Here is a 22,795-nt window from a genome sequence, read left to right on the forward strand (position 1 = left end):
ATACATACATACATACATATATACACACATACATACATACATATATACATACATACATACATACATACATATATACACACATACATACATACATACGGTGACCCACGTCTATGATTCAGGCTCTTTGGGGGGTTAAATTAGGGATTAGTTGAGCCCAGGAGTTTGAGGCTGCTGGAAACTCTGAATTATGCCATTGTACTCCAGAACGAAGCCACAGAGCGACACCTTCTCTCTCTCTCTCTTTTTTCTGCCACCTCCCAGGCTGGAGTGCAGTGGCACAATTTCGGTGTACGGTAACCTCCACCTCCCGGGTTCAAGTGATTCTCCTGCCTCAGCCTCCTGAGTAGCTGAGATTACAGGTGTGCATCACCACATGCAGCTAATTTTTGTATTTTTAGTAGAGATGGGGTGTGAGCCCTTCCCACAACCATGTCCAGTGGAGCCTCTTCCCAAGTTCATGTCACTGGGCCACAGGAGATGGAATCTCAGAGCAGATGACGGGAACTGAGGGCAGGCATGGGTGAGGGCGAGTGAACCTGTCAGGCAAAATGCTTCAGACTCAGAAAAGACTGGCTACTAAATACCCGACATTTCAGAAAGGAAAGAGACAGATTAATCCCCAGAGGAACATCACTTCACCTGAGGAAGGGCCATGCCGGGCTCCTTTCCTTTCCTCTTCTCAGCTGCTTCCTCACGTAACATGAGTCTTTAGAAATCAATCCTGTATGTGAAAAAAAAGATAAGACTTCGTGTTAGAAATGACTCACTCCCTTCCTGTGACAAAAACACATGAACGGTGAGACCTCACCCTGTAGAAAGATGTCCCCCACTGCCCACTGCACCAGAGATCATGCAGAGATAAGAAAGCCCCACAGGAAGACCTATAAGTGTATGTTTGACCTCAGTCTTCAGATCTCACTCCCCTCCTGGAGAAGCCCCCACACACGAGGCAGCAGGGGGGAGCTGGGCTGGACTGATCTCCCCTTCAGGGTACAGACTCATCCCTCATCAAACCCCATCCAGAGGACAGCCCCTCATCTCTCTGTGGATCACAGGCTGAGCTCAGCCCTCAGAAATGGAGGACACAGAGCTTCGATGCTCAATGCTGCACACAGATGACAAGCACCTGGGCCGCTGCAGCTATTACTGAGGGTGGGCTCCATCCCTTCAGAATAAGAACCCCTGCTAAAGCAGCACAAAAGCTCTATTTGCAAAATGCCTCTGGACTCTAATGTGAAGCCAGGGTTGAGCTCCACTCAGAGGGGGTGAGACCAGCACCGCCCCACGTTCTGGCTCTGCCCTCCCCTTGGGGCCTTGTTCTCACCAGGATCCAGACAGTGGATGGCAAAGGCACAAAAGTAATCACAGTGAGGCCAGGTGCAGTGGCTCACGCCTATAATCCCAGCACTTTGGGAGGCAGAGGTGGGTGGATCACGGGGTCAGGAGTTCAAGACCAGACTGGTCAACATGGTGAAACACTGTCTCTACTAAAAATACAAAAATTAGCTGGGCATGGCGGTGGAGGCAAGTAATCCTAGCTATTCAGGAGCCTGAGGCAGGAGAATTGCTTGAAGTGGGAGGCGGAGCTTGCAGTGAGCCAAGATCCCACCACTGCACTCCAGCCTGGGTGACAGAGCAAGACTCCGTCTCCAAAAAAAAACCAAAAATCACACAGAACAGTAAATGTGGACCAGAGGTGGGATGAAGGTTGGGCTGTAAGGAAAATAAATCTTGGGGCCCCAAATCACTAAGCAAAAGAGAAAAGTCAAGGTGGAAACCGCTTAGGGAACAAGACTCCCTTTCTATTCAAAGTCACGCCTCTGCTCCCTGACATAGATGCGTATCTGAGTGCCTCCTTTGGAAAGGCTAATTAGGAACTCGAAAGAAGGACCCAGCACAGTGGCTCAGGACTGTAATCCCAGCACTGTGGGAGGCCTAGGCAGGCAGATCACTTGGGGTCAAGAGGTGGAGACCAGCCCAGCCAACACGGTGAAACCTCATCTCTACTAAAAATACAAAAATGATCGGGGCATCTACTTGGGAAGCTGTAGCAGGAGAATCACTTGAACCCAGGAGGCAGAGGTTGCAGTGAGCCGACATCCTGCCACTGCACTCCAGCCTGGGTGACAAAATGAGACTTCATCTCAAAAAAAAAAAAGGAAACTCAGAAGATTGCAACCATTTGTGCCTCAGTCCTCTGTGACCCGGAAGCCCCCGCTCTGCTTCAAGTCTTCCTGCCTTTGTTTAAAGCTGCCCCACCTTCCCAGACCAAACCAATGTACTTTACATATATTGATTGATGCCTCATGTCTCCATATGTGTAAAATTAAGCTCTGCCCCGACCACCTTGGGCAAAATAAACTTTCTAAATTAACTGAGATCTATGTAAGATTTTCTGGTTTCACAGCTGCAATGTCAAATGGGGGGCTGTGGGAGATCACAAAGGAAACCCGGAGAAGATGATATCAGAACACAGCCCTAGGAAAGAAAGGCTGCTTGTCACTTGCAGCTGAGGGGCAGAGCGTCCTAGACAGAGTGACAGCTCAAGTGAAGCCCCTGAGACAGGAGCAACCTCAGCAGCAGGAAAAGGAAAGCAACCCATGTGGCTGGAGCAGTGGAAGAGAAGAGGGCACAGGTAGGAGATGAGGTCAGAGAGGTCCTGGGGGCACAGACACATAGGGACATGGTCTTCAAACATTTTTCTCCCACAACCCAAAAGAATTTTGAAAGTCAACTATGATCCCAGCTACTCGGCAGTCTGAGGCAGGAGAATTCCTTGACCCCAGGAGACAGAGGTTGCAGTGAGCCGAGATCGTGCCATTGCGTTCCCCCCGGCCCACAAGAGTGAAAATTTGTCTTAAAAAAAAAAAATTGGAAGTGATGTATCTTCTCACTCTTTTCACGTATACATGTAAGTTTCTATTTATATTATAAATTACAACACTTACAAACAATGTAATACATTTCCCATATTTAAAACACATACTGTCAAGTTCGGCTAAGTTTCTGGAAGAACACAGTCACTCTCAACTGAGATGTGCAGACTGCAAGGGAATGTGTTTGGGGTTTTAGGAAGTCACTTATGGACACCTGATGGTGGGGATACCTGTTTGATGTCCCAGGAGAGAGCTGAGGAGACAACTGGACACAGGATTGTAGAGCTCAGGGGCGAGGCCTGCAGGGGACATGGAGTCGTGTAGGTGGATGAAAGCTCTGAGATGATAAGGTTCAAGATGATTTGAGTCTAATCCCCTGTTTTTGCTCATCTTGGAGAACTGGAATCCACTTGAAATTTGAGTTAAAAATGAGCACTACCCTCTCCCTGAAGAAAAGCCACACACTGTATTTTGTCAGTCATTTCAGGGGCCAGTGTCACTCTGACTGAGCTTTCCTGGTCTTATTCCTCACCTCTATGTTACAGGTGGCCTCACTGAGGCTCACAGCAGGAGACATTTCCCCCAAGTTATCCTGAGAAGCTCTGAGGTGAGGAAGGAGGTGTGGCTGATTCCCATGTGATGGCCTGGAAGGCCCAATAGGCTGCCTTGGTCCTCCCCCTCTAGAAAATTCCAAGACCAGCCAGGAGTGGTGACTCACCCTTGTAATCCCAACACTTTGGGTAGTTGAGGCAGGCAGATCACTTGAGCCTAGAAGTTTGAAACCAACGTGCGCAACATAGTTAACCCCATCTCTACCAAAAATACAAAAAATTAGCCAGGGCTCGTGGCATGCATCTGCAGTCCCAGTTACTTGAGAGGATGATGCAAGATCACTTGAGGCTGGGAGGCAGAGGTTGCAGTGATCTAAGATTGTGCCACTGCATTCCAGCCTGGGTGATAGGGTAACACTTGATCTCACAAAAAAAAAAAAAAAAAAAAAGCAGCCAGACAAGGTAGCTCACACCTGTAATCCCAACACTTCAGGAGGACAAACTGGGCGAATCATGAGGTCAGGAGTTCGAGACTATCCTGGCCAATATGGTGACAGCCCGTCTCTACTAAAAACACACAAATTAGCCAGGTGTAGGGGTTTACACCTACAGTCCCTGCTACTTGGGAGGCTGAGGCAAAAGGATTGCTTGAACCCGGAAGGTGGAGGCTGCAGTGAGCTGAGATCATGCCACTGCACTCCAGCCTGGACGAAAGAGCGAGACTCCATCTCAAAGAAGAACAAACAAACAAACAAACAAAAATTCCAGGACTATCTTTTATATACCTGAGCAAAGCAAACTTCTTTCAAGTTGTAAGGTTCTGATGGCATCAATCCCAAACATACAATTACTCACTCCCAAAAAAATGTTCAAAATATGCACGACTGTGCACACATAGCAATAGGTCTTTGAAACACTGAAAAAGAGGCAGCTGTAGAAATGAGATCTGAGCAAATACTTTTCTCATGAACATATGGGCTCTGCTAAACCAAGGTTCCAAGTCAATCCAGCCCATCCTTCAACATCTGTAGAGAATATTATGGACCAGAGGAACTTGAGGGAGACATTTACTTAGAAGCTCACAGATCACCATTTTTTCTGATGACAAAAGAAAAGAAAATGGAATAGGCTACTTCAACTAAATTTTCATGTTAGGGTAAAGAAAAAAGGTCCTTGATATCATTATCAGGTACACACTGAAACAACCTAAAATCATATATCACGTAGTAGAAAATGTTTTCGATATATGATAAAGTCTAGAAAGCACACAGTCCTCAATGTAAACTGAACACAATTTCATAGAGAAACAATTTTAAAATGGTTAAAAAATATAGATCTAATGAAATCTTGGGTAAAAGGAGAAATATGTGAAAATATATCATACTTTGAAAACAATGAGGCCAGGCATGGTGACTCACACCTATTATCCCAGCACTTTGGGAGGCCAGGGCAGGAAGACCACAAGGTTAGGAGTTCGAGACCAACCTGGCCAACGTGGAGAAACCAGGTCTCTACTAAAAATAGAAAAATTAGCAGGGTATAGTTGTGCACACCTGCAACCCCAGCTACTCAGGAGGCTGAGGCACAAGAATCTCTTGACCCCAGGAGGCAGAGGTTGCAGTGAGACCACTGCATTCCAGCCTGGGTGACAGAGAGTTTCAATAAATAAATATATATATATCTAAACATTAGCCGGGCTACTCCTCTGGTCCCAGCTACTCCGGAGTCTGAGGAGGGAAAATCACTTGAGCCCAGGAGGTTGCCGCTGCACTGAGCTGTGATCCTGCCACTGCACTCCAGCCTGGGAAACAGTAAGAGTGTCTCAAAAAAAAAAATTAAAATTAAAGGCCGGGCATGGCAGCTCATGACTGTAATCCCAGCACCTTGGGAGGCTGAGGCGGGAGGATCACTGAGGTCAGGAGTTCAAGACTAGCCTGACCAAGATGGAGAAATCCCATCACTACCGAAAATACAAAATTAGCCAGCCATGGTGGTGCTCTCCTGTAATCATAACTACTCAGGAGGCTGAGACAGAAGAATCACTTGAACCCCAGAGGACGCTGTTGCACTTTAGCCTGGGCAACAAGAGCAAAACTCCGTCGGTCCTTATTTAACCTCTTGTTGCCCTTCTACCCAATCTTTGGATTGCCCTCAACCTCTATATTACCGCCTCTTATCTCTGAGTCTCCTCTGCTGTTAGATTCTCTCTTCCCTGTTACATTCCCCTGTTCCCACTCTCTAGCACCCCAAAAACCCAAGTGTCCTTCCTTCCGTGGTTCTCCTGGCCACCAGCACCACTCTGGGGGTTTGAAGACGTGTGTACCCCGGAGAAGCGCATTTTCCGGGGGGTGGAGCTGGGCAGACAAGAATACCCGGTGTCACAGGACAAGCCCCTGGGACCTGCCCAACGCTGGTTCAGGGGAAGCGGTGACTGCGGAGGGAAGACTTGGGGAGCAGCAGGGCCCAGCACAAGGAGGGACCTGGGGGGCAACGGCGCCTTAAGACAAGAGTGGCACCTGCAGGAACCCAGGACCCAGCAAGACGACGCAGCCTCCCCGGGACTGGGGCCGGAAGCCTGGGAGGCGAGCCTGGAGGCGCCCAGGGTGGGAATCCACCTCGCGGGTGAGGACTTTAAAAAGCATGGGGTGGGAGGAGTCAGAACAAGGTTTTGACCAGAAAAACTGCGGTATAGGAAGTGTACACACTGCCCTATAATAGAAAGACCGGGTACGGGACCAGCCTCTGGACGACTTCAACCCCAAAAGGAAGCAACTCCTGGACTCTTAAGGGGACGTCTCAGTTTTCTCTGGGTGAAGGAAGACAGGCGAGAATTTCCAGGTCCGTGGGGACCCCACGTCCCAGGGACAGAAGCGCCAGGGACCTGGGAAGGGCAGACTTAATACATGACAGAGCGAAACTCACGCGCCGCGGTGGGACCTTCACTCCACGGAATCCCCTTCCGGGTTTGCGCGCGCAGGACAGAAGCCAGGCCTGGGCGGGCCCGCGAGCAGTTTGGCGGGGCCTGGGCGGGGTAGGGGCGGAGAGACCTTGCCCTTTAGAACCGGCAGACAGCGGGGCCGGGGCGGGAACCGTGCGTCTCTCGGGGTTCGCACCCAGCGTCTCTGTTTTCTGGGTGTTTCGAGGTGAGAGCAGCCAGGAAGGCTGAGGCATAATTCAAGAGCCCTGGAATTGTCTGGAACGGGGATGCAAACTAGAATGTGAAATAACAAAGTCCTGCCTGGGCGGAACGTACGATTTCATGCTGACGGCCCACAGAACAGAATAGAAATCCTCTCCATTTCCAATCTCTCGGGAGGGAGAGTCCACCCTGTGCTCAGCTTCAGAGACTCCCCTAGGGCCTCCCCCGGGATGCGGGACGGAGTGCTCAGGCCAGGAAGAAGTGAGGTCACCACTTGCTGCTTAAACAAAACAAGGTTGCAGGCACGGGGCTGAAGCCTGAGGTCCCAGCTACTCAGGAAGCAGCAGCGGGAGAATCGCTGAAACCGGGGCTCCAGGCCAGTCTGGGCGACAAAGTGACACTCCCTCCCACAGGGCTCCCTTCCTTGTCTCTCTCTGGCTGTTTTTTTTTTTTTTTTTTTTTTCTTTTTTTTTTTTTTTTTGAGATGGAGTCTGGCTCTCTTGCCCATGCTGGAGTGCAGTGGCAAGATTTTGGATCACTGCAAGCGCCTCCTCCTGGGTTCACACCCTTCTCCCGCCTCAGTCTTTCCAGTAACTTTGACTACAGGTGCCCGCCATGACGCCCATCTGTTTTGCATTGTTAGTACAGAGGGGGTTTCACCATGTTAGCCAGGATGGTCTGGATCTCCTGATCTCGTGATGCGCCTGCCTCAGCCTCCCAAACTGCTAGGATTACAGATGTAAGCCACTGCGGCTGGTCTTGTGTGTGTGTTTTTTTCTTTTGTTTTTACTGTTTTTAAATAAAATTTTTCATGGCGTGAGATAGGGATCCAGCATTATTCTTTTCCATGTGAATATCCAGTTAGTTGTCCCAGCACATTTGTGAAAGAGATCTATTACTTTCTCCTTTTTTACTTTTTTCTTCCCTTTTATTTATTAGACAGAGTATTTCTCTGTGGCCCATGCTGGAGTGCAGTTGCCAGACTGTGGCTCACTGCAGCCTCTGCCTCCTGGATGGAAGCTATTCTTCTGCCTCAGCCTTTGGAGTAGCTGCTATTACAAGCGCACACAACCACGCCCAGCTAATTTTCATATTTTTGGTAGAGATGGGGTTTCACCATGTTGGCCAGGCTGGTCTGGAACTCCTGACTTCAAGTGATCCACCTGCCTCGGCCTCCCAAAGTGCTGGGATTACACTTGTGAGTCACCGTGCCTGGCCCAGGAAATATTCTTTACTTCACTTTTTAAATGTGAGAAAATATAATTGAAAAACGAAGAGTATTCCGCCAAATGAGAAATCATCTCTGCGACGATAATAGAGAAAGAAAGAAAAACTATTTTATTAACAAATAAGCTTCAGGACAGAATGTGACGGGAAATAGAGGCAAACAGCTAAGACATTGAAAAGAGAGAAAGAAACTTCACTGTTCTATACAACCCATTAAGTACATGTTTTCAAGATCAACACTAATCAGTCCTCAGGGAAGAGGACTTGAGACGCCATTGGTCACACATAGTTCATCCTGGCTCTACTTGGTAACAGAGTTGAGAATCTCTGTCAGCTAATTAGCATCATCCCGAGGGAGGGGGAAATACCCTAAGACTAACCATAATACAAAAATAATCTGGGCGTGGTGGCAGACACCTGTAATTTCTCTCTATTTTTAGTACAGACAGGGTTTCACCAAGCTGGCCAAGCTGGTTTTGAACTCCTGAAGTCAAGGGACTCAGAAGTCTCGGTGTCCCAAACTGTTGGGATTACAGGCTTGAGCCACCAGGGGCAGCCAGGAAAACTCTTAGAAGTTGTGCCTGCATTCCCCCGGACTCAGATTGCAGGACCACATTCCTCTCGAGGCTCAGAATTACTTAAAGGTCCAAAGCTTTAAATTGGAATCATTTGATGTTTGAATTATTTAATTTCCTACTGAGACACAGGTACTATTTATCTTGTTATTTGCCTTTTTTTTTCTTTCTTTCTGTTTTGAGATGGAGTCTCACTTTGTTGCCCAGGCTGCAGTGCAGTAGCACAATCTCAGCTCACTGCAGCCTTTGCCTCCCAGGTTCAAGCAATTCTCCTGCCTCAGTCTCCCGAGTAGTTGGGACTACAGGCATGTGCCACCATGCCTGGCTAATTTTTTTGTATTTTTAGTAGAGACAGGGTTTCACCATGTTGGTCAGGTGGTCTCGAACTCCTGACCTTGGGATCGGCCCGCCTTGACCTCCTGAAGTGTTGGGATTACTGGCCTGAGCCACCGCGCCTGGCTATTGCTTTTCTTTCAAAGCAAGCACCCAAGTTCTGCAGAAATACAACCCTGGGCCAGGAGCGGTGGCTCACACCTGTAATCTCAGTACTTTGGAAGGCCGAGCCTGGAGGATCATCTGAAATGAGAAGTTCAAGACCAGCCTGGCCAACATGGTGAAACCTCATCTCTACAAAACTATAAAAATCAGCCAGGCATTATGGCGGGTGCCTGTAGTCCCAGCTCCTCTGGAAGCTGAGGTGGGAGAATCGCATGTACTGGGGAGATGGAAATTGCAGTGACCAGAGATGACACCATTTAACTCCAGCCTGGGCAACAACAGTGAAACCCCGTCTCCATCTGAAAGAAGAAAAGAAAAGAAAAGACTACTTCAGAAGACACAAAATGCATTTGCAAATTTTCTAAATAATTGTCCTAAGAAAAGAGATGAAAGGAAAGAAAATCTGTTTCTTTATTTTCAAAGGAGGAATTGTACCTCTCATTTATTGGCTTGTTTGAGACAGGGTCTAGCTCACTCACCCAGGCTGGAATGTGGTGGCAAAAACAGGGCTCACTGCAGACTTCAATGCCATGGCTCAAGTGATCCACCTTTTTCATCAAGCATTTGGAAGAGATATCTACAAAATATAAACACAATACATTTCCAATTAAGTCCAGATGGTAAACCATACTGAAATGTGGAAATACGACACAAAAAAATACTTAAACTTCCCAAACATGATCTTCAAAGATTAGGAGCACAAAAGGAGTAAGATTCTTTAACAAATAAAGGGCGATTACATGTCCTTCAAATCATTTCTATGGAAGCCATTTCCAATACCATGACAAAACACTGACAGGGCACAAACATGTGTAAGCCTAAAGTCAGGAGTGTTTTTCCACTGTGACCCTAAAGTGTATCACAGTTTACAAAAAACATATCACTGTCACATCAAGGAAAAGAAAATTACACATTTTTCATATTTACAGAATATCTACTGTACACAAATAAATTCTGAAAGACCAAACAACATACTATATTGGTAAATAATCCACAACAAGCTTTTGTAAGGGTAACCAAAATCAATGGAAATTCTGTATTGTCAAATAATCATAGCACAGAGAAGATAAGAAAAGATTACAAAAATCAGGCAGACATGGTGGTGGGCGCCTGTAGTCCCAGCTACTTGGGAGGCTGAGGCACAATAATCGCCTGAACCTGGGAGGCGGAGATTTCAGTGAGCCAACATTGTGCCACTGCACTGACAGAGTGAGACTCCATCTCAAAAAAAAAAAAAAAAAGTTAATACAATCTTTTTCTGAATACCTGTCATAAAATTACCTATATCCATGCAGAACAGGGACTTATTGAAATTAACAAGTGCAGTGTGTCAGTTATATTACATATCATATACTGAAAAGCCATATGTGAAATCTTAAATATTAATCAGTAAACCACTGTAATCCATGATAAAACCAGCAAGCAAATAATAAGTACATTTATACAGCCTGCAGAATTCTAAACAATTCTCTCTTAAGAAAAAAGCCACACTTCTACTTCCCACCAGCACACACTATAAGAACTGAAATACACGTTAAGATCACCACCTTCTGATGTATGAGTTCAAGTAAATACACAGCATTACAAGGAATGAGAACTGACGAACGGTGTCGGAGGGTGCAATTATGATGTCACAGGTACAGTTAGGTAACACCAGGCAATACAGCAATTTTATTTATATGCATTGCCTTTAGTTATCTAGTTAACTGTGCATAAAATATAAAACATAGACTGTGTACTGGGAAAATTTATAAACTGAGATCACAGAAAACATTGTATAAAACAAACTGCACAATAAAAACGACAAAAACCTGATGCAGGCTCCCTGGTCTGAACAATTATATTGGCCAAATGCAATGTTCAGAGTTCTTATTGTCCAATAGGATGTTCCTGCAGATGGGGCCTTTGAGAGAATTTGGTCATGGGTGTTGACTACTCGCGAATAGGACTAGGGCTTTTATTTTTATTATTTATTTATTTATTTATTGAGACGGAGTTTCCCTCTTGTTGCCCAGGCTGGAGTGCAATGGCGCAATCTTGGCTCACCGCAACCTTTGCCTCCTGGGTTCAAGCAATTCTCCTGCCTCAGCCTCCCAAGTAGCTGGGATTACAGGCATGCGCCACCACACCCAGCTAATTTTGTAGTTTTATAGAGACGGGTGTCTCTATATTGGTCAGGCTGGTCTCGAACCCCCAACCTCAGGTGATTCACCCGCATCAGCCTTCCGAAGTGCTGGAATTACAAGTGTGAGCCACCGCGCATGGCCACGACTACTGCTTTTATAAAGGGAAACATTAAAGAGCTGATTGTTATTTCTTTTTTTGCTTTTTGAGACCAGGTCATGCTCTATCACTCAGGCTGGAGTGCAGTGGCATGATTCTCCTGCCTAAAGAGATTCTCCTGCCTCAGCCTCCAGAGTAGATGGGACACAGATGCATGTCACCATCCATGGCTAATTTTTTTTTCTTTTTTTGGGGGGGAGACAGAGTCTCACTCTGTCACCCAGGCTGGAGTGCAGTGGTGCAATCGTGGCTCACTGCAATTTCTGCCTCCTAGCCAGGTCCAAGTAATTCTCCTGCCTCAGCCTCCAGAGTAGCTGGAATTAGAGGCATGTGTCAACATGGCCAGCTAATTTTTGTATTTTTGGTAAAGACAGGGTTTCACCATGTAGGCCAGGCTGGTCTCGAACTCATGACCTTCAGCGATTTGCTCCCAAAGTGCTGGGATTACAGGCATGAATGAGCCGCCACACCTGGCTTTGATGTTCCTTACTTTTTCTTTATTTTTTTTTTCAGACGGAGTCTAGCTCTGTTGTTCAGGCTGGCATACAGTGATGGAATCTCGGCTCACTGCAACCTCTGCCCCCCGAGTTCAAGCAATTCTCCTGCCTCAGCTTCCCGAGTAGCTGGGATTTTAGGCATCTGCCACCACGTCTGGCTAATTTTTGTATATTTTAAGTAGAGATTGAGTTTCACTGTGTTGGCCAGGCTGGTCTCGAACTCCTGACCTCCTGATCCACTCACCTCTGTCTCCTAAAGTGCTGGGATTACAGGCATGACGTCCCTTTTAAAAACTGCTATGGCCTCGGCTTGGTGGCTTACGCCTGTAATCCCAGCACTTTGGGAGGCCGAGGCAGCAGGTCACCTGAGGTCAGGAGTTAGAGACCAGCCTGGATCAACACGAAGAAACCTCATCTCTACTAAAAACACAAAATTAGCAGGCATGGTGGTGCATGCATGTACATCCAGCTACTCGGGAGGCTGAGACAGTAGAATCGCTTGAAGCCAGGAAGCGGAGGTTGTGGTGAGCTGAGATCATGCCATCACACTCCAGCCTGGGCAACAAGAGCAGAACTCCCTCTCAAAAAAAAAGACGGGGGGGCTATGTAGGCCAGACCCGGTGGGCCATCTCTGTAATCCCACCTGTAATCCCAGTAATTCAGGAGGTCAAGGCAGGAGGATACTTTGAGCCCAGGACTTTGAGACCAGCCTGGGAAACATAGTGAAATCCCATTTCCAAAACAAAACAAAAACTAGCCGGGCTAGGTGGCTCATGCCTCTGGTCCTAGTTATTCAGAAGGCTGAGGTAGGAGGATTGCTTGAGCCCAAAAGGTCGAGACTGCAGTTAGAGGAGATCACGACAGTGCACTCTAGTCTGGGTGATAGAGCCAGGCCCTGTCTCAAGATATGATTTAATTAATTAAATTAAAAGTATTATGTAATAACAGACAGTGACTTTTTCCCCACTTCACTACCCACATCCTAACCCATCTTAGGAAAAGGGAAGGCAGTGATTGACAACTGAGTAAGTCACTTCCCTCTAGCTGAATAGAGATTCCAAGTGGAAGATATCCCTGATGCCAAGATTTATAGAATGTACATGTCTTATTGATACAAATTTTGAAATTCTCAATCTCATCTGTATAATTTAAACAAGTTTTTAGTTGTTAGATTATATACACGGAAGTCAACCTGTCACAACTAATCATATCCAATGAACTCACCCACTCATCTAAACCCAAAGTCTTTCACCCCTTTTTTTCTTTTGAGACAAGGCCTCTCTCTGTTGTCCAGGCTGCAGTGTAATGACATGATATCAGCTCACTGCAGCCTGGACCTCCTGGACTCAAGTCATCCTCCCAGCTCGGCCTCCAGAGCAGCTGGACTGAGTACAGGTGCACACCATTAGGCCCGGTTATTTATTTATTTATTTATTTATGTTTTGGCAGAGATGGGGGTCTCACTATGTTGCCCAGGCTTGTCTCGAACTCCTGGACTCAAGCAATCCCCTTGCCTCAGTCTCCTGAAGTGTGGAGATTACAGGCGTGAGCCACTGTGCCCAGCCCCTCTGTCTTCATTACTGTGCTTCCCTCCCTAATTCTGTACATATCTCTCATTCTCCCCTTCTCTCTCTAGCTCTTGTTTTCTTTTCTTTCTCCCTGGGATTCTGTTTTTCATTTGTACCCCTCTTCTCTTCTGCTGTTTATCTCCTTCTTCCCTCTATTCCTTCTCTTCCACCTCTTCTGCTCCATCCTCGCAACTTATTAATCTCTTATTGCTCCTTCTCCCCAATCTTTCAGTCGTCCTCAATCTCCATCTCTTTCTGCCTCTTCTCCCATCTCTGAGCCTCCTCTGCTCTCCCTGTTAAATTCTCTCTTCCCTGACATACTCCCCTGTCCCCACTCTGTGGCACCCCAGATGCCCAGTTGTCCTCCCTGCTATGCTTCTCCCACTGTTCTCCTTGCCACCAGCACCACTCTGCTCTGTCTGCCCCGGCTCCAAATCCCTCCTCCTCCTCTCCCTCACTCTGATGAGCCTCCCTCTTTGCTGCCACTCCCCCTACCTTGCCGTCCTTCATCTCTCTGTACATCTAGCTTTTCTCTACGTTTCTCCAGTTGCTTTTCTTCGACTGCTTTCCTAGCTTTTCTTGTTTCTTTTTTTCCCCCACTTTTGCCATCTCCTGGCATATCCCTCACCAATCCTCTATTTTTCCATCTGTTATGAGCCTTTCTTATTCCTCTTTTCTCTGTCTCAGGTTTTCTACTGCTGTCTGCCTCCTAATCCCTTCGGCCCACACAATCGCAGGGTTTGGAGTAAGATGCCTGCATCCCGGAGGGGCGCATTTTCCAGGGGCTGGAGCTCGGCAGGCAAGAAGACCCCGTGTCACAGGACAGGCCCCTGGGACCTCCCCAATGCGGGTTCAGTGGAAGCGGTGACTGTGGAGGGGAGACCTGGGGAGCACCAGGCCGTGGCAAGAGGAGGTAGGTTGGTTGCGGGGCGACGGCGCCTTAGGACAAGGATGTGGTCTGCCAGGGCCCAACAGAGGACTCGACCTCCCCGGGACTGACGCTCCAGGGCCCAGCGACGCGGCGCTCCAGGGCCCAACGAGGGGGAGGCTGCAAGGCGCGCCCCAGGCAAGAATCCACCTCACGGGTGAGGACTTTAAATAGCGCGGGGCGGGATGAGTCAGAACAAGATTTTGAGCAGAAAAACTACACAATAGAAAGTGTATACATTGACCTATAGCAGAAAGACTGGGGACGGGAACAGCCTCCGGACGACTTTAAACCCAAAAGGAAGCGACCCCCGGGCTCTCACGGGGATGTCTCAATTTGCTCTGGGCGAAGGAAGACGGGCGAGAATTTCGAGGTCTGTGCGGACCCCACGTCCCAGGGACAGAAATGCCGGGGACCTGGGAAGCGGAGACTTAATGCAACACAGAGCAAAACTCACCACGGCGATGTGACCTTCATTCCACCCGATCCGCTTCCGGGTTTGCGTTAATCTGCGCGCGCAGGACAGAAGCCAGGCCTGGACGGGAAGCGGGAGGAGGTCGGCGCGGCCTGGGTGAGGCAGCGGCGGGGAACCAGGCGGACAGACCCTGCCCTTTAGAACCGGCAGAGGGCGGGCCCGGGGCGGGCCCGGGCGGTACCTGCGCGTCTCTCAGCGGCTCTCCCAGCATCTGTTTTCAGGTTTTGGAGGCAAGAGCTCCAGAAAGTCTGAGGAATGATTCCAAAGCCCTGGAATTGTCTGGAAGCGGGATGCAAAGTAGAATGTGAAATGCAAAGCCCTGCCTGGGCGGCACGTACGATATCACGCTGATGGCCCACAGAACAGAATAGAAATCCTCTCCCTTTCTACTGTCCATTCACTCGGGAGGGAGAGTCCGCCTTGTGCTCAGCTTCAGAGACTTCCTTAAAACCACAGGCTGGGGTGCGGGATGGAGTGCTCAAGCCAGGGAGGAGTGAGGTCACCACCTGCTGCTTAAAGACAGCAGAGGCGCCAGAGCGGGAGCCTGAGGTCCCAGGGACTCAGGAAACAAAGGAGAGAATGGCTGAGCCTGGGGTTCCAAGCCAGCCTGGACGACGAGGTAACACCCACTGCCACAGGTCTCCCTTCCTAATCTCTCTTTCCCTTAAAAAAAAAAAACTTTTTTAAATAAAATTTTTGATGGTGTGATATAGGGATCTAACATTATTCTTCTCCATGTGGATATCCAGTTAGTTGTCCCAGTACATTTATGGAAGAGATCTATTACTTCATTTTTTAAATGATTATTTACTTTTTTCTTTCTTTTTTTTTTTCTTGAGACAGAGAATTTTTCTGTCTCCCAGGCTGGGGTGCAGTGGTGAGATCTCGACTCAGTGCAGCCTCTGCCTCCTGGATTCAAGCGATTCTCCAGCCTCAGCCTCAGGAGCAACTGGCATTATAGTCGCACGCCACCATGCCGGGCTAATTTTTGTATTTTTCATACAGACGGGGTTTCACCATGTTGACCAAGCCGGTATCGAACTCCTCACTTCAAGTTATTTGCCTGCCTTGGCCTCCCAAAGTGCTGGGATTATAGGCGTGAGCCACTATGCCTGGGCCAAGAAATATTCTTTACTGTGCTTTTTAAATTTTGACAAAATATAATTGAAAACTAAAAAATCTTCTCCCAAAGGAGAAATTATCTCCACGAAAATAACAGAGAAATAAATAAAAACCATTTTATTAATAAATAAGCTTTGGACCAGAATGTGATGGGAAACAGAGGTAAACAGCTAAGAGGTTGAAAAGAGAGAAAGCAACTTCACTGCTCTATGCAACCCATTAAGTACGTGTTTTCAAGATAAACACTAATCAGTCCTCAGGGAAGAGGACTTGACAACACCCTTGGTCACACATAGTTCATCCTGGCTCTACTTGGTAATGGAGGTGACCATCTGTGTCAGGTAAGTAGCTTCATCCTGAGGGAGGGGGAGAAACCCTAACCCATGTCTTTTTGACAAGTGTGAGTTTTACAACATGGAGACAGGTGCCCTCTCTGGTGAGGCTCCTACAATACCACAGAAACTGATGTCAGCAGTAAATAACAAAATTTAAAATACATGATTAAGTAGAGAGTTAATGTGAACACAACGCTTGAAGAAAGTCAGTTGGAAACATCAACTCCAAATAAATGGGATCAGCGTTCCAAAGTAGACGTTATGGTTTCACACACAGGGAAAGACAGAGAAGCTTTAGTAGAATCACCACATTTTCCATTCAAGACCAGTGCATAGGCTGCAGCAACTTGATTGGTGACAGATTGATACACTTCAAGGAAGGTTATATTATCACTCACGTTATCATTATCAACACAGGGTTGGGGCTAAAGTTACAGATTAACAGCATCTCAAAGCAGAACAATTTTTCTTAGTACAGATCAAAATGGAGTTACTTATGTCTTCCTTTTCTACAAAGACACAGTAACAATCTGATCTCTCTTTCTTTTCCCCACAAAAAAAAAAATAAAAAATGAGACTTCATGTTAGAACTGACTCACTCCCTTCCTGGGGCAAAAAAAAAAGACAGGGAAGAGCTCACCCTGTAGAAAGATGGTCCTCTGCTACCCACTGCACCAGAGATCATGCAGAGATAAGAAAGTCCCACAGGAAGGCCTACAAGTGTATATTTGACCCTGGTGTTCAGATCTCATTCCCCTCCTAGAAAAGCCCCCACACATGAGGCAGCAGAGGGGAGCTGGGCTGGACTGATCTCCCCTTCAGGGTACAGACTCATCCCTGACCAAACCCCATCCAGAGGACAGCCCCTCACGTCTCTGTGGATCACAGGCTAAGCTCAGCCCTCAGAAATGGAGGACACAGAGCTTCGATGCTCAATGCTGCACACAGATGACAAGCACCCGGGCCACTGCAGCTATTACTGAGGGTGGGCTCCATCCCTTCAGAATAAGAATCCCTGCTAAAGCAGCACAAAAGCTCTATTTGTAAAATGCCTCTGGACTCTAATGTGAAGCCAGGGTTGAGCTCCAATCAGAGGGGGTGAGCCCAGCACAGCTCCAAGTTTTGACTCTGTCCTCCCCTTGGGGCCTTGTTCTCACCAGGATCCAGACAGTGGAGGAGAAAGGCACAAAAGTAATCACACTGAACAGGCAAGACAGACCAGACATGATGTGAGGGTTGGACTGTGTGAAAGGAAAATAAATTTGGGGTCCCAAAATCACTAAGCAAAAGGGAAAAGTCAAGCTAGGGACTGCTTAGGAAACCAGACTCACCTTCTATTCAAAGTCACTGCTCTGCTCCCTGATATAGATGCATATCTGAGTGCCTCCTTTGGCAACACTAATCAGAAACTCAAAAGAAGGGCCTGGCAAGGTGGCTCAAGACTGTAATCCCAGCACTTTGAGAAGCCAAGATAGGCAGATCACTTGAGGTCAAGGAATTGAGACCAGTCTGGCCACATGGTGAAAGCCCATCTCTACTAAAAATACAAAAATTATCTGAGCGTGGTAGTGTGCACCTGTAGTCCCAGCTACTTGGGAAGCTGAGGCAGGGGAATCACTTGAACCCAGGAGGCAGAGATTGGAGTGAGCTGAGATCTTTCCACTGCACTCCAGCCTGGGTCACAAAGCAAGACTTCATCTCAAAAGAAAAGAAAAAAAGAAAAAAGAACCTCATAGATTGCAATCGTTTGTGCCTCACTTCTCTGTGACCTGGAAGACCCCTCCCTGCTTCAAGTCTCCCTGGCTTTGTTTAAAGTTGTCCCAACTTCCCAGACCAAACCAATGTACTTCTTATATATATTGATTGATATCTCCCTAAAATGTATAAAATTCAACTATGCCCCGACCACCTTGGGCACATGTCGTCAGGAATTCCTGAAGCTGTGCCACGGGTGTGTCCTCAGCCTTGGCAAAATAAACTTTCTAAATTAACTGAGATGTGTCTGAGAAGTCCTGGGTTCACAGCTGCGATGACAAATGGCGGACAGCTCAAGCAAAGGCCCTGAGACAGGAGCAATCTTAGCCCCACAAAGAGGAAAGCAGCTCGTGTAGGTGGAGCAGTGGAAAAAAGGAGGGCACAGGTAGGTGATGAGGTCAGAGAGGTCCTGGGGGAACAGATCCATAGGGACAAGGTCTTCAAACATTTTTCTCCCACAACCACATAATATACTATATTAATAAATAATCCACAACAAGCTCATGGAAAGGTAACCAAAATCAATGGAAATTCTGTATTGTCAAATAATCATAGCACAGGGAAGATAAGAAAAGATTGCAAAAATTAGCCAGGTGTGGTGACCTGCACCTGTAGTCCCAGCTACTCAGGAGACTGAGGCACAAAATCACTTTAAGCCAAGAGGCAAAGGTTGCAGTGAGCCACCATCGCACCAGTGCACTCCAGCCTCGGTGACAAAGTGTGACTTTTCCTCAAAAAACAAAACAAAATTAGGCTGGGCATGTTGGCTCACACCTGCAATCCCAGTACTTTCGGATGCTGAGACAGGTGGATCACCTGAGGTCAGGAGTTCAAGACCAGCATGGCCAACACTGCAAAACCTGTCTCTACTAAAAATACAAAAACCAGTCAGGTGTGGTGGCAGGTACATGTAATTCCAGCTACTTGGGAGGCTGAGGCAAAAAGAATTGCTTGAACCTGGGAGATGGAGGTTGTGGTGAGCTGAGATCACACCACTTCACTCCAGCCTGGGTAACACAGTGAAACTCAATCTCAAAAAAAAAAGAAAAAAGAAGAAGAAAAGAAAACTTCAATGTAATAATCTTCTGAATAACTGTAATAAAATTACCTATACCCATGTGGAACAGGCACCTTGTGACTTTTTAAATTTTTTGTATTTTTACTTTTCGAGACAGAGTCTCACTCTGTCACCCAGGCTGGAGTGCAGTCGTATGATCTTGGCTCACTTCAACCTCTGCCTCTTGGGCCCAAGCGATTCTCTTTCCTCAGTCTCTTGAGTACCTGGGATTACGGGCATGTGCTACCATGTCTAACGAATTTCTGTATTTTTAGTAGAGATGCAGTTTCACGGCCGGGCACGGTGGCTCAAGCCTGTAATCCCAGCACTTTGGGAGGCCGAGACGGGTGGATCACGAGGTCAGGAGATCGAGACCATCCTGGCTAACATGGTGAAACCCCGTCTCTACTAAAAAATACAAAAAACTAGCCGGGCGAGGTGGCGGGCGCCTGTAGTCCCAGCTACTCGGGAGGCTGAGGCAGGAGAATGGCGTAAACCCGGGAGGCGGAGCTTGCAGTGAGCTGAGATCGGGCCACTGCACTCCAGCCTGGGCGACAGAGCAAGACTCCGTCTCAAAAAAAAAAAAAAAAAAAAAGAGATGCAGTTTCACCATGTTGGCCAGGCTGGTTTCAAACTCCTGACCTAAAGAGATCCACAAGTCTTGGCCTCCCAAAGTCCTGGGATTACAGGCATGAGCTACTGCACCTGGTGGCACTTTGTGACATTAACAAGTGGAGTGTGTCAGTTATATTGCATGCCACATACTGAAAAGCCATATGTAAAGTCATAAAAATCAATTAAGAAAATATTATAACCCATGGTAAAAGAAGCAGGCAAATAATAAGTACATTTATACAGCCTACAGAATTCAAAACAATTTCCTCTTCAGAAAAAAGCCACAACTTGTACTTACCACCAACACACAATATAAGAACTGAAATACATGATAAGTTTACTACCTTCTTATATACGAGTTCAAGAAAACACACAGCATTATAAGGAATAAACATTGACTAATGTCCATGTGCAGTGCACATGCCTGTAATCCCAACACTTTGGGAGGCTCAGTCGGGCAGATCATGAGGTCAGGAGTTCGAGAGCAGCCTGGCCAACATAGTGAAATCCCGTCTCTACTAAAAATACAAAAAAATTTAGCTGGGCATGGTGTAATCCCAGCTACTTGGGAGTGTGAGGCAGGAATCATTTGAACCCAGGAGGTGGAGGTTGCAGTGAGCCGAGATCACGCCATTGCACTCCATCCTGGGCAAAAGGGCGAGACTCCGTATCAAAAAAAATAAAATAAAATAAAACAAATAACTACTTCTCAAATAAGCTTTGGTATTCTCTAATAGGATATTCCCGCAGATGGGGCCTTTGAGAGAATTTAGTCATGGGTGTTGACTACTCATGAATAGGACTAGTGCATTTATTAAAAGACACAGTGAAGAACTCATTGCCTGTTCCTCTTTCCAGTATTTCAGGACACAGCAGGAAGATAGCTGGGCTAAACCATGAAGAAGTCTCTCAACAGGAACCAATTTGGCTGGCACCTTGCTCTTGGATTTCCCACTTTCCAAATTCATGAAAAATAATTTTCTGTGTCTTAAGACTCCCAGTTTAAGCTACTTCCTTTTCTGTTTGGTTTTGAGACTGAGTCATGCTCTATCACCCAGGCTGGAGTGTAGTGGCACCATTATCCTACCTCAAGTGATTCTCCCTCCTCAACCCAGAGTCTCACTCTGTCGCTCGGGCTGGAGTGCAGTGGCGAGATCTTGGCTCACTGCAACCTCCACCTCCTGCGTTCAAGTGATTCTCCTCCCTCAGTCTCCCAAGTAGCTGATATTAGAGGTGCGAGCCACCATGCTGAGTTAATCTTTGTATTTTTAGTAGAGACGAGGTTTCACCATGTTGGCCAGGCTGGTCTTGAACTCTTGAGCTCAAGTGATCTGCCTGTCTTGGCCTCCCAAAGTGGTGGGATTGCAGGTGTGAGCTACTGCACCAGGCCTATTTTTAGCAGTTAGTAGATTCAGTGTTTCACCATGTTGGCCAGACTGGTCTCAAACTACTAAAGTGATCTACCCACCTCGGCCCCCAAAGTGTGGGATGAGAGGTGTGAGCCACCGCAGCTGGCCAGTCTAAGCTATTTCTGACAGGACAATGAAATGACAGAGACAGGAAAAAAAGCATCTCATCATCAACATCATTGAAGGCTGACAAATCTTATTAAACAAAGGAAATTTAGAGTCTGTACTGTAAAATTTGCAATATTTGAAGCCACCAAATAGTTTTAACATGTTTTTAAAATCTTGAGACAGGCCAGGAGCATGGCTCATGCCTGTAATCCCAGCACTTTGGGAGGCTAAGGCGGGGGGATCACAAGGTCATGAGATCGAGACCATCTTGAATAACAAGGTGAAACCCCGGCTCTACAAAAATAAATACATAAATAATATAAGAAACTAGACCACCCTGTTGGCACAAACCTGTAGTACCAGCTACTTGGGAGGCTGAGGCAGGAGAATCACTTTAACCCAGGAGGTGGAGGTTGCAGTGAGCCAAGATCGCATGACTGCACTTCAGCCAGGGTGACAAGAGGAAAACTCCATCCCATAAATACATAAATTAATAAAAGGACAGATACAAAAACTGGCATACGTGTACCTTTTCTTCATAACTAAACTTTTTCCATATTATTTAGAATAAAAAGCTTTGAAAAATACTGGGCTGGGTGTGGTGGCTCAAGCCTGTAATCCCAGCAGTTAGGGAGGCTGAGACGGGCGGATCACAAGGTCAGGAGATCGAGACCATCCTGGCTAACATGGTGAAACCCTGTCTCTACTAAAAAATACAAAAAAAAAAACTAGCCGGGGGAGGTGGCAGGCGCCTGTAGTCCCAGCTACTCGGGAGGCTGAGGCAGGAGAATGTCGTGAACCCGGGAGGTGGAGCTTGCAGTGAGCTGAGATCCGGCCACTGCACTCCAGCCTGGGTGACAGAGCGAGACTCCCTCTCAAAAAAAAAAAAAAAGAAAAGAAAAATACTGTACATATATGTTAACAGAAATGCAACATACACAGAAATAATTCTGACATAAATAATAAAAAGTTCTACTGGAGAAGGAGTAGTTTTACAGGTTATAATTTTTTTCTTTTTTTTAACCATGCCCAGCCTGCCGTAAGGTTGTAGTCCTACTTTACTTCTGGAACCCCCACTGAGCTATCATAAAGAATACAGAACATCTAAACAAACGGGACAGTGAAAGTCCAGATGCTACATCACGAAGCTTTTCATTCCAAAATCAATATGGCTTCCATTTTAGTCAAGGAACAATGGGAATCCCAAGAGACAACAAGAGAAATGCAAAGATTCGCAAGGGCACATCCCCAGGAGGGAAGCTGTCCTCACCCAGGGAGACCAGGTTCCTGTAATTCTCCAGCATCACAGCCCTGCATAAAGTCCTCTGAGCAGGGTCCAGGCATTTACACTCCTCCTGAGAGAATTCTATGGCCACATCCCTGAATGTCAATAGACCCTGAAATGAAAACACATTTTGACCAAATGGTTGGAGAAGTTCTTATCTTTACAGAAAATGAGAAGAGGAGAGAGGGGAAAGCAGGGATTTAATTGTAGGAATATTCCAACAAATCCGTGTAAGGAATTTCTCACCACACGATGTCTTCCCAGTTGTGTTTTATTACACTTTTTGAAGAGGTCATGACACCCTCTCAGTATGAACTTCTTATGTTTGTGAAAAAAATACAAGCAATACATCAATAAAAAAATCAATGCAGGGTTCCCGTTATAGAAATGTTAGGAACTTTTATTGATACACCAAGTGACATTCACTATCTAGATCAGCCAGAGCATGAGTGATGTCTTCAAAGATGACAACATCCACAGTGAAAGATTGGC

General features: G+C 46.7%; 2 protein-coding genes across 2 annotated transcripts in view; one reads left to right on the forward strand and one right to left on the reverse strand.

Moving 5' to 3' along the window:
- The window catches only part of LOC105514833 (zinc finger protein 611-like), a 25,933-nt gene extending 11,275 nt beyond the window's left edge, over nucleotides 1-14,658 (reverse strand). The window contains 3 exon segments of the mRNA XM_011946490.1: nucleotides 640-721; nucleotides 9,346-9,443; nucleotides 14,600-14,658. Coding sequence (XP_011801880.1) covers nucleotides 640-702 — 63 coding nt within the window. The 5' untranslated portion in view covers nucleotides 703-721; nucleotides 9,346-9,443; nucleotides 14,600-14,658.
- LOC105514834 (zinc finger protein 83-like) overlaps nucleotides 1,216-22,795 on the forward strand; it is a 38,238-nt gene continuing 16,658 nt past the window's right edge. Inside the window, 5 exon segments of the mRNA XM_011946491.1 lie at nucleotides 1,216-1,265; nucleotides 5,670-6,072; nucleotides 13,902-14,127; nucleotides 14,222-14,299; nucleotides 14,664-14,713. Coding sequence (XP_011801881.1) covers nucleotides 1,216-1,265; nucleotides 5,670-6,072; nucleotides 13,902-14,127; nucleotides 14,222-14,299; nucleotides 14,664-14,713 — 807 coding nt within the window.

This window comes from Colobus angolensis, unplaced genomic scaffold, assembly GCF_000951035.1.
Source record: "Colobus angolensis palliatus isolate OR3802 unplaced genomic scaffold, Cang.pa_1.0 Scaffold25, whole genome shotgun sequence".
In the NCBI taxonomy this organism is placed as follows: domain Eukaryota; kingdom Metazoa; phylum Chordata; class Mammalia; order Primates; family Cercopithecidae; genus Colobus; species Colobus angolensis.